The sequence below is a fragment of the Nannospalax galili genome, unplaced genomic scaffold (assembly GCF_000622305.1).
Source record: "Nannospalax galili isolate Female #2095 unplaced genomic scaffold, S.galili_v1.0 scaffold57, whole genome shotgun sequence".
NCBI lineage: Eukaryota > Metazoa > Chordata > Mammalia > Rodentia > Spalacidae > Nannospalax > Nannospalax galili.
In genome coordinates, this window is record NW_008340555.1 from 409,471 (window position 1) to 421,374 (window position 11,904).

At 49.9% G+C, this 11,904-nt stretch overlaps 2 protein-coding genes across 2 annotated transcripts in view; both read right to left on the bottom strand.

Moving 5' to 3' along the window:
• The window catches only part of Cdhr1 (cadherin related family member 1), a gene marked incomplete in the record, with an annotated part of 23,247 nt that extends 18,840 nt beyond the window's left edge, over window positions 1-4,407 (bottom strand). Inside the window, 4 exon segments of the mRNA XM_008835594.2 lie at window positions 1,155-1,205; window positions 2,397-2,542; window positions 3,440-3,535; window positions 4,065-4,407. Of these exon segments, the coding sequence (XP_008833816.1) occupies window positions 1,155-1,205; window positions 2,397-2,542; window positions 3,440-3,535; window positions 4,065-4,119 (348 nt within the window).
• A 6,736-nt stretch (window positions 4,408-11,143) lies between these two features.
• Window positions 11,144-11,904, bottom strand: part of CUNH10orf99 (chromosome unknown C10orf99 homolog) — a 7,366-nt gene continuing 6,605 nt past the window's right edge. The window contains exon 3 of the mRNA XM_008835595.2: window positions 11,144-11,516. Coding sequence (XP_008833817.1) covers window positions 11,437-11,516 — 80 coding nt within the window. The 3' untranslated portion in view covers window positions 11,144-11,436. The remainder of the gene's footprint in view (window positions 11,517-11,904) is intronic.

Sequence of the window (11,904 nt, forward strand, 5' to 3'; positions counted from 1 at the left end):
TAAAAATATATTAAAAAAAAGATAGTGGCCTCTAACGCTTCCAGGTATATGGTCCTATTATGCCTCCCTTTATTCTCTCCCTTTCTCCTCTCCTTACTCTTTTATTCTTTCATACAACAAATACTGTTAAGCAACTTGATGTCAAGCACTGTTTTCTACCCTAGAGACAGAAGCTCATTTGATGGGACATTAACTTTCAGTGATCATGGTGACTTAGATATGGGGCAGACAGAAATCAACACATAGAGATGCCATTTAGAGTGACAATGTGAAGCCAAAGTCCAGAGAGCAGAGCTCTGAACAGAACTACTTGGGGGCGTTATGTGCACCATGGCCTGTAAATATGTGTCCTTCTGGCTGAGTGGGCGTTCAGAGGCAGAAGCCCTGCAAGGAATCTGAGCTGTGACATGGGCAGCTTGGAGTTTCTGAAACAGGGGGCATCAGTCTTTCAGTGGGTTTGCCAGAGGGAATGGGTAGATATGAGCCAGGAAGCAGAGGTCAGTGTGCAAGACAGGAAAGAGAAGCACAGGGAATTCAGAGCACAGAAGATCCTGGCTGGATGGCTGTGAGAAGAGCCAGGAGAGGCAGATGGCACCTGACAGTGAGGCCCTGAAGAACAACTTGGATTTCATCCCGAGGGAGGTAAAGGCCAGCTGTTGGCACTTTCAGAACTGGGGTGTGACCAGATCTAGGTTTCACAGTGACAGCTGTGACAGCACATTGGATATGGAGTGGATGCCCAGGAAGCCCCTGGGGCCTCTTGCAATTATCCTGGGCAGGACTGATGGACCTGGCAGAAAGTGATGGCTGTGGGGGTAGGGAAGAAGTGAGGGAGAATACCTGGGTGCCAGGCATTTGGCTCATGACTGGGCAGGAGCCAAGAGTCAGTGATAGAAGTTGGCAGATGGGGAATGGGCAGACAAATTTGAGAACATGCTTGAGTGTGGGTGAGACCTGTGAGAAGCTTAGCTGAAAGGACCTGCTGTCTGCCTGTTCCCTTCCTGCCTTCCCCTCTGTCCTTACTGGGGCCTTCTCATGTGGGCCCTACAGGCAGGCCTTTCCTGGCCTGGGCTTGGGTTGTCCAGGGATTCCCATTGCTGCAAGAGGATCTACACATTTCTCAGGCCCCAATGCTGTGTTGAGGGCGGACTCACCAAGTTCAGGCCATCCGAAATGCTGATGATGGCTTCAATCTCATCCTCTCTCTGTGAAGCACAAGGACTGAGTAAATGTCTGGAGTCTGACATGCTGACTTGAGCCTGTGCTGAGCTCTCTGCCCCATCAGAGGCTATAATCAAAGGAGCCTGGGAGTAGGATGGGGTGGGCAGTGTGTAAAGCCTGATGAAGCTGCCTCCTGCCAGGACTTATTTGAGATTTTGTCAGGCATTCAAACAGACCCAGAAGGGTTCTTGTGTCCCCAACAGAAAATGTTATACTGCTAGAGGAAGGGGAGAGGGTAACCCTGGTGTGCCTGAGGGAGTTTCCTATCTTCTCTTTTTCTCTTCCCTTCTCTTATCGCTCCACACCTCTCTGCATTATGGATTTTGGCACTGGTTCATGTGTATTCTGTCCCAAGTGCTCCCTAAGACATAGTGGGAACTCTATGAAGTCGCCAGATTCCCACACAAGCAGGATAATATGTTGGCATCCATCTATCCTGACTTCATGGACTTCACCACAGTCCCTGAGTGCTGCCTTTCCCTTTAGCCCCCATTTTCCATCCCTTCCCTGACTTGTAGCAAGTGGAACGGGAGCTGGCAGCATCCCCACAGCAGAGGTCCAGTTATATAGGCAACTAAGGTACCCAGTGGGCTCTGGAGGAAACTCATGCTCTATCATCCCAGGTTCAGAAATATCCACAGGGAGTAACATTTCCAAACTTGGATGCACTCTCTCAGTCCCTCTGGAGCCCAGCCTGTGGAGCTCCTTGTGGCTGTGGGATCCCTCCAAGGAGGCTTGGATAAAACACTTTAGGGGGTTCCTTTCAGAGACTTCAGAGCACAAACAGATTTTTTAGGTAAACATGCTTAAAAGATTAGCAGGACTGGCAGGTGCCCCTGAAAGAAGCTCTACTGTTCCCTCGGGAAGCTAAAGAGAATTCTGCTATTGGGAAGCAATCTAGGGGCAGAGCTGCAGTATCCCTATACCCCCTCCCCATCCCAGTCCCCTCTTGCAGAGAGCAGCAGGGGAGCTTACAAACCACAGAGGTGTTTGAGGGAAGCTAAAGAGAATTTTGCTATTGGGAAGCAACCTAGGGGCAGAGCTGCAGTATCCCTATACCCCCTCCCCATTCCATTCCCCTCTTGCAGAGAGCAGCAGGGGAGCTTACAAACCACAGAGGTGTTTGAACACCTGGCAAGCAGAAACCCCCAATCACTGCCTGCGCATTTCAGTACCTCTCTGTCCAGCTCTTCAACCAGGGTGATGTTTCCAAAATTGGGATCAACGGAAAAGACGCTTCTAGTGTTGGGGTCAAAGCTGATGTGGTAGGAGATGGGGTCTCCCTCAGGGTCAGTCCCATTCAGGGTGTACACATGAGAACCTGGAAGGAGACACGGGGATACCTAGAACCTGGGACTCAACTCTTCCTGCAAGTAGCAGATGCTCAGAACTAGGATTCAGCTGTTCATAGGTGATATTCAGTTCACTAGCAAAGGGACAGCCCCATCCATGTGCTCCTGGCTGGCCTCACCCCTGCTGGCTAGATCCCATTTTATCTTTATTCTCCACAGATATCAGATGTCACATCATCAGCCGTTTTCCAGATTGTGATTTGTAATAGAGCCTATGCAGGGGCTCAGGTAGGCTGTGCCTCACTGCAGTGACTTTTCTTCTGTCTGAATGAGTCCTCTTCCAGAAGCCCAAACTGGAGGACTCCCAGGATAAGGATACAAGGAGAGGAAAACAGAGTCACCTAGGCAGGGGGTGAGACCTGCACCCCAGTGGGGAACTGGCTCTTCCGGGATTTTGAAATGCAGACACCTTTATTCTGCTCTTTACCCAAGTCTAGATAAATCCTGACAAGGTGAAGCTCAGGGTGTGAATCTTTCTCTCCTCCCCTCACTCTAGTAACTTAACCAGTTGGAAGTTTTTCAATCATTTTAAGACCTAGAGATGGGAGGGAAGGTAACTGTTTGCTCAAGGTCACAGGCCCCTAAGGAGCAGCAAGCCACTCCCATGCTGCAGAGGGAGCCAGCTCACCCCATCTTTGGGTCCTCATCTTGGTCTCCAGGACTGATCCAGTTTAGGTCACCATGGCAGTAGTGGCCTTTCCTGTCCTTACCCTGGGGCATTCAGGGGACAAACAGGGCAGCCCTGGGAGTCAGTCCCGACTGGCATGAATGCCACCACAGGCTCAGAGGAGTCACAGGTTGTGTCCCTGAGTTCTGGGGAGGTGAGGTTCCCCTGGCAATGGCTGCGTCCAAGACTCCATACTCACCTACAGGGGTGTCTTCCGGGAGGCTGAATAGGGCCATGTTTCCATTGGTGCTGCCTGCTCCATTGTCGAAGAAATGAGGGGCGAAGTTGGCCTGGGCTACAAAGAGAAGGAAGACAGGAGAACAGGCACCCAGACACCCCCAGGAGGCAGCTTCACACCAGCCAAGTCACCTGTCAGGTCCTGCTACTGGGCATGAGGGAGGTCTAGGTGTCTGACTCAAGTCCACCCACGATCCTCCCTGGTGCGCTTGGGAAGGGTGCACTTGGGCTGACCCTGAGCTTTTCGGGGACACATACTATGGGAAGGGGCACCTAGAAACCAGGCGGAGGACAATCCCGCCCTATCAAAGTGCTGGCTGCAAAGCGGAGTTCAGAGGGACAGTGCTCAGTCCAAGGTCACTCTAGAAGGTAAGACTCCCTCCCTTGTCCTGCTCAGTCAGCAGAGCAGCCCCAGCCTCCCATCTTCAGTCTGAAGCCGGGCCAGCAGCGGGGCTCCGGAGCGTGCTACTGTCCCACCCCGCGACTGGAAGTGGTCTCACTCTGCAAGTGTACGGTGCAGCCTCAGTCCCCGCGTCCCCCACATCCCCAGGAGCGCCAAAGCGCACCCTCCCGGCCCGGGCACTCACCTAGGCAGAAGTGCAGCAGCCCCACGGCCAGGGCCGCCCAAGGTCCGCACCTCATGTCTCCGCGGCTGGATCCGGAGCCTGGCTATCGCCGAGGCCGGGTACGGGACCTCGGAGCATGCTCTGAGCACCAGAGGAGAGCGGAGATGACAATGTGGGTGTTGGTGGTGGCGGCAGCGGGAGGGGAGCGGGGAGGGTGAGCGGGGGTGCGAGGGCACTAAGCGGATGACACCGGGCGGATCTGCGCAGCTGGAGGGCTCCAACCCGCTGCCTAATGAGACCAATTAGTGGATGCAGAGCTGAGGGACCAACTTAGAGCAGCTGGCAGGAGGGCGAGACAAGACTAGCTCCCTCCTACCACGCCCCCTGTGCCCAAGCAACCCAGGAGCACTGGGCCCAGAGGTGGAGCTTTGCAGGGAGGCGTGAGTGCTTTGCTCCAGGCTGCCTTGAGCCAACTTCAAGAAATTCGGGCTTCCTAAGGTCCCTGAATTTGGTGGTGCTCCGACTGCACAGATATTTTCCCGTTTTAAAATTGTTTTGTGACTTTCAGGGAGTTGGCAGATCTGTCTGAGAGAAGCATTCATGAAAATAAAACAGGCAGGCAAATAGCCCAGCCTCTGTTTAAGGAGGACAAAGAAGAAGAGAGAGAAAAGAGGATGGAGACGGCATGGCCTTATCAATGCAATCAAGCTCATTAGTTTCGAGTGAGAAAAAAAGAGCAAGGGTGGGGAGACACAGGCAGTAGGAAGGAATCAGGACTTCACCTGGGATGGGGGAGGGGAGCAGGAAAATCCAGGGGTTTCCTGGGCTGGACCCTCACTCTCCTGCCCTGACACTGGAGAGTGCTTGGAGACAGAACTTGATCCTTTCTTCTTCTTGGACCATTTACCATTTGGGGGTGAGCAGGACACAGGACAGTCACTTCACTGCCAGTTACTTTGCAGGCTGCCCTTGAGATGGTGTGTCCTCAGACAAAGGAGACTCTCTGCTCCTGAGGGTGGCCTCCACAGCTAGTGTCTCAGCACCCTCCTCTTCCAGGGGCCTTCAAGGAAGCAGAGCACCTATAACTCCCTGAGCAAGACCTCCCTGATCAACTCTTAGTAAGGGTCAGGGATTCAATGATCAAGAGAAAGGGGCTGAATCAGTTCACCAAAAAAGTGCAGCAAGTTCTGCTGAGTCTGACCAAAGGCCTTTGTATTGAATCCTCTGCCCTGTGGCTGAAAATGTATATAGGACATTGCAGATATTTCTGCATCTTTACTTTAAAAGTGGTAGGACAGAGCCAGGTCCTACATAGAGAGGTCAAGACGAGCTTGCTGGAGATCACTCAGAGCCCAGGCTTCCTAGAGCAAGTGTCTTACTGATGGGCTGAGAAGATCCCATTCCCTCGGCATCCTGTCCACCATCTCCTCACTAAGTGATTCCTTCAGGTCTTTGACTCCTCTGCCTTAGGATCACTCAATAGATTTGCACTGGAGAGGGGCAGAGAAGGTGTGGCCACATGCTAGAGGGCACATGCGTGTGTGCGTGCGTGTGTGTGTGTGTGTGTTCAGTCTCAACCACATTGTTTCATTTAACTTAGAGCTAAAAGAGGGCAAGTCACTTATCCAGCCGGTGAGGGGCAGAGGTTGGAGTCATATCCAATTCGGACTGGCTTTAAAATAAAAACTAACATATATGACAGAATGCATAAAACTCAGTGGGGGGATATGAGGAGTGCAGATAGGGGTGGGTGATCTTAATGTGACTAAGAAGTACTGTATGAAATGCACAAAAACTCAATAAAAATGAAAAAATAGGAACTGTGATTTAGGTAAATGGTCACAAAGCTACTGAAGTTTTAATCTCTGGGCTTCACGTCACTCATCTATCCCTTCTATAGCTAGCTGTAAATTCATACTTGGGCCTTATATTTTCCTTAAAGAATCTTCCTCACCCCCAAATATATGGTGTGAGGGCTCAGGTGGCTGTACCTGGGAGGGGATCATCTACTTATACACAGGGCTTGGTCCTCACCCTGTAGCCCCTGAGAAGCCTCAGATACAGCAGTCCCCCAGCCCCCAACATACCTATCACCCCTGCAGGGTGATTCATGAGCTTTATACCTTCCCCTCCCCCTCAGGACCTCCCTCCATGGCCACTGCTGTATCTTTCTGAATCAGGTCACATTTAATTCAGGTACTGGAGCTGTTCGTCTGAGTTATTTATAGCAACTGGTTCAGTTATCAATAAGTGAGCGTTTGAGCGTCAACTGCCAACCTGGCATTCATGTGTGCTCTAGCTCACTCTGCCAATACATCAGCCCAAGCTCTTGTGCAAGTCCATACTTTTGCCACTATTTGATCTACCAGAGCATACTAAGCCACAGTCTCTGTCCACACACATACTTGTCCACACAGCTGTCCACAAACTCAGACATGTAAGTTCTACAAAATAAGTTTGCAGAACCATTTGCGTGCACGCGCGTGCGCACGCACACACACACATACACACACACATCATGTGTCATCTGCATCTGAACTTGATTGACTATGTGTGATGTTACCTCACATAATATGTGTGTAAATATGCCTGCCCAGCATGTGCATGCAAGCGTGAGGTTGAGCTGGGGCTCTCCATGCTCCCTCTAGTGCCGAAGAAGGAGCAGGTTCCCATTATTAGGTTTGTGTTACTGATGACTGGAACCCCAGGAGGCAGTAAGGGGGGTAGACAGCTTGACCCCTTCTTGTTGGGAAATTTACCAGCTGGAAGTGTCTCCACTTCTGGCCCTGATATCTGGGATGGGTGAGCCTTCTGTCTATGTACATTGGCATCTTGAGCTACTCTGTCCAGTTGCCAAATTTCAACAAGCTGACTGCTCATGATAGAGAAGCCTTGGTTGAGGGTGGGGTTTCATACTGAGCAGTGGTGGTATTGTTAGATAAAGGGGATCTGAGTGGGCTGGAATGTGTCACTTGTGTATCTGGTATACTTGCTTCAGAAATGACTGTGTTAGAAAGCGTCTATCCCAGCCCAAATGAGGTCCTGAGGATTATCCTTTGCCAAGTTCACCTAAGTGTACCCATCAGGCTAGAAGTCTTGAGTTTCCTTCCCAGTAGAGGGCTCTGGAGTTAGTAGCTCAGCTGTTCAGTGTTCCTGGGGATTCCTGGATGATGTCTTCTCTGCAACATGGTCTCCTGTATCCACTGTGTATTTAGGTATAGGCCAGGCTAAAGTGGTTGCCACAATTTCCTCTGTCATGAGGGTAGGAGGGTGGGAGCCTCCCTTCCCTTCCGTTTCCTTCAATTCTGGTCCGTTACGCTCCCTACCTGTCTGAGGCCCTGTCTATCCTTTCAACTAAAGGTCTCTGCAGCTGGTACTGTTTCCCTCATCTGCCTAGTGGCCCAAATACCATCTAGCAAGCCAACTGAGTCCTGGACTGTTGAGTGGACCTTTCAATATGACAGTCATGCAGGTGGGCAGATCTCTAGCATTGGCTGGTCTGTCCCATCCTCTAGTTATCCTCTTTACTGTCTCAGTCTGCTACATGGCTGTATCTTGGAAGGGAACACATCAAAGAAGATCTGTTCTCCCGAGGGCTTTCATCCTTGGCACACCTTTATCCTTACCTGAACTGGCTGCTGCTTGGAACAATGCTAGAACCTTTAAAAGACAAGAGAGTGTAATGGTGTGTGTGTGTGTGTGTGTGTGTGTGTATGTGTCTGTGTGTGTGTCTGTGTCTGTGTCTGAGAGAGAGAGAGAGAAGAAAGAGAGAGACAGAAACAGAGAAAGTAAGAATGTGATTCAAATATATTACATACATACATGAAAATGTCACAGTGAGGGGCTGGAGAGATGGTTCAGCAGTTAAAAGCACTGGCTGCTCTTGCAGAGGACCAGGGTTTGATTCCCAGCACCCACATAGCACCTAACAACCATCTGTAACTCCAGTTCCAGGGGATCTGACACCCTCTTCTGACCCCTGTGGGCACTGCATGACAACAGGTACACTTACACATGTGTAGGCAATACACTCATATGCATAAAATAAAAATAATAGTACAAAGAAAATATCACAATGAAACCTATTATGTATCATTAGTATATATTAACAAAAGAAAAAATCACACGATAATGAAGAACAAATAAGAATGAAAAATACACTAAGAATAAAAGACCAGAGCTATAATCTTTCTGCTTGTGTGTCTTCCCTGGGTTCTGTGAACCATCCAGTGAAGGGACTCGGTTTCATTCACAGGCCGTTTGGTGTTAGCATAGTAAGCCCTTGTGTTGGCCAGCTTTCTGTCACTCTAACAGATACCTGATATGACTGACTTACAGAGGGAAAAGGTTTATTTTGGCTCACAGTATGAAGTTTCAGTCCATGATCCTGCTGCATTGGGCCTGTGGTGGAACATCATGGGGAGAGAGTGATGAAGATAAACTTCCACAGAGCCCTGGAAGTTGGCTTACCCCGGACCATGAGTAGGGAGATATGATGGGTAGTCTCAGCCTCATTTTACAGATGAGAAACCCAAAGGTCTGAGAAGTCACCTGCCCTCCTCCAATGTCACAGTAGGTGTGTGACAGAGTTGTTTGATCCCCAAACCTGCCTCAGAAACTCATGATCTATTAACTACAGCAACAGTCCCACCCCTTCAGGGACTGTGAATTCCTTTAGTTGCCATGGAAATAGTACACTTTCTCTAATGACCCTTTCCTATCCTCTAAGCATGCCTAGATTCCTCAAGGAGCCAACTAAGGCAATGAGCAACTTCCAATACTATTTTAAGTCACTCATACATGTTTAGAGTTTCTCCCCAAGCATGAGTAGCCACATTCATGACTTTGTCTGTTCTTTGTGAGCAAAGTTCTTCACTGCTGAGACTCTTTAAAAGCCCACAGTGCAGGTGCTGGAAGCCCCTGAGGAAGAAAGGAGACACTTGGTCTTTGTGGGAAGTAGCACTGGCCTCCTGGAGTGATGGCCTCTGGTGAGGCCTGACAGTGAGCTAAGTCCTATCTTAGAAATCAGTCTCAGGATTTCCCTTAATCCTCAGGGAAAAGACAGGTGTACAGGAGGGGGCAGGGGGAGCAGGTCCTTCATCCTCAGTTCACTTTTGAGTTCTGCTTATGGCCTGAGCTGCTCTGGGGCTGGCATCCTGTCAGGTTGACCTCCACTGAACCCTTGTGCAGCAAGTGGTTCCTAGCTGGGACACCACAGTCCCCACTCCAGGAGCCACTCCTCTTCTCCAAGGGCAGGCTGTGTCCTCTTATTACTGGTATGTGTTAACTGTATTGTCCCCCACCCCCTAAGAGATACTGGGGCTTCCACTGTGTGCTTTCCCTTGCTGTGCCCATTTCCAGAAGAGGCTCTACCACTGCATCTGTGCCTTTGAGTTGTTCCACTTGGCCGACTTAACCACATGTGTGAAGTCTTACATGTTTCTTTACCTTTTTGAAAGGAAGGCATGGAGGGGAGATAAGGATGATGGACAAGACACAGGAGCCACCAGCTTTCCCTTTGCTGGTTAGAGAGGAGGCGCCTCTGCAGGAGGTAGTGAGGGTCTGAAAGGACCATGTAGCGACTGTGGATGTGTTCTCCACTGACCGTGAAACCTGGAGGCATGAGGTCACTCCACTGCTGTTCCAAAGCCTGTTCTTCCTTTTGGTACCTCTGCAGTGGCAGCTCACTGTAGCACTGTAGCTCCTGCTGCCTGCGTTCTCTCCTACACTCATTCTTCTTTGTTCTCAAGACAACTCCAAGCTCCTGGTGATGCTCTTGGCCCTTCTAATCTGCTTCATCTCTGGCCCCCAGTATTATCCAGTTGCTGAATTTGGCTCCAGTTCTCAAGTTTCCCTCTCTACCTCATTCTGATACACACACACACACACATACACACACACACACACATACCACACACACACACATACCACACACACACACATACACACACACACACACATACACACACACACACACATACCATAACATACATACCACACCAACAGCACACGTGTAATGTACCACATACACCATAGTACACACACCACCTTTCCCGTACACACATACCTCATGCACCCAGCTCTCTCTAGCTAGGGTTCTCCGTCTCATTAACTGACTTTGTGCCTAAGTTTCTCATTTTTTTTCATACCTCTCTGCACTTCACCCTCAGTTTTTCACCTTGTGATTACAATCTTGTGGAGCAGTGATGACCTCCCAGGTGTCAAAGGCTCATATTCTTTGAGCCTCAAAACCCAGTGTAGAGTGTGACCATTGCCTACCCTGGGAATGGGTGATTGGAGGAGTGAATGGTTATGAAGGGGAGGTGGAAATCTGGTCCATGACAAGTACAGACTCTGACTTGCCTGCACATGGTCGTCCCCGGGCTCTGCCCCCAGGGTACCCCTGTTCATCAGCTTCGGACCTGGTGAGGCCTGGTGTTCTCAGGCCTGCCAGTGATGCAGGAATGAGGGGTGGCTTCTCATCTTGCTGGAAGGATCCAATTAGAGGGAGCTTTACTGAGACAATCCTCTTAGACCTGAGCCATCTGTCCCCTCTGAGATTTGTTTACACTGTGAACATAAACACTGCTCCCAGAGTGGGGAAGGGACCTCGGGGACTTTCTAACACTTTGCAGGCACCCTACACCTGTCCGCCTGCTCTCTGAGTAGGGCCTCCCTGTCATCCCCATTTTATAAACTGTCATACCTAAGTCTCATAGAAAGTCCTGGGCAGGGATAGGCTCTGTGACCTCGTGTTTTAGACCCAGATGCCTGGCTACTGTCCCTTTTCCTTACATAGTCAGACTGAGCTGTGATGAAGAAGGGCCCTCCAAGCTATTCAGAGCACTTTCCTGACCAGAGAACATTATGCTTTAGGCCCCATCACTAACCTCAGACAAGGATGCTCCACGCATGGGTGCATCAATTTATTGTTTATTAGTTTGGATATTATTTCCAGTTGACTCACTGGAAATTAGAAGGGGTTGCTTCAGGAACCATTAGTGATTAAATGCCACGAGCTTGGGCCCAACTGAGGGTGCCCAAGATGCTGCAGTCCTTATTGATGACCCAGATCTTGTCACCCTGCACTCTAGCAGGCTTGGAAGTGTCTGGAGTTGTAGCTGCCACAGGTTGTGATAGAATTCTCAACTTCTGGTCTGGAGAGGCCACGAAGACTAGGTGAGTTGAGCCTGAATCATGGTATCTCTGAAGGTTGGACACACAGTTGGATCCAGGATTTGGAGTTCTGGAATGCCCCCCAGGCTCCCAGGCTGTCTGAAGTGAAGTTCTTCAATATCACAGTTCACTGCCATGGTGAAGGTTGGCAGGGGGCAGACAAGGCTTCTGGTATCTCTACAGCTGGGCATGGATCTCAGCTGGGTGGAGCGGAGCACTACACCTGTGGGAGCGCCCCAGGCACTATCCAAGACGATGACTTGATCCTGCACAGTCTGCAAGGTCTTGGGCGGATTCCTGGAGACCAGTGACAGAATACAAGAAGGGGGACATCAAGGCAGAGAAGTGGGTAGCAGGGTGGAGAGAGGGAGGAAGACACCATGAAGACTCATAACTAAACACAACATTTTAAGAAATCAAACAATCAGATATCACTTTCCTCTCTGGAGCCTGAAAGGGCCTTTCCTGACAAACAAAGAAAATCACACTGGGCAATTTTTTTGTTTGTTTTTTTTGAGACAGGGTCTCCCTGTAGCCCCAGCTGTCCTGGAGCCCCAGCTGGCCTCAAACTCATATAGATCTGCCTGCTTCTGCCTCCTGAGTGCTGGGACTAATGTCGCGCGCCAACACGCCTGGCTGGCAATTTTTTTTTTTTTTTTTTTTTTTTTAAATGACAAAAAAGAAA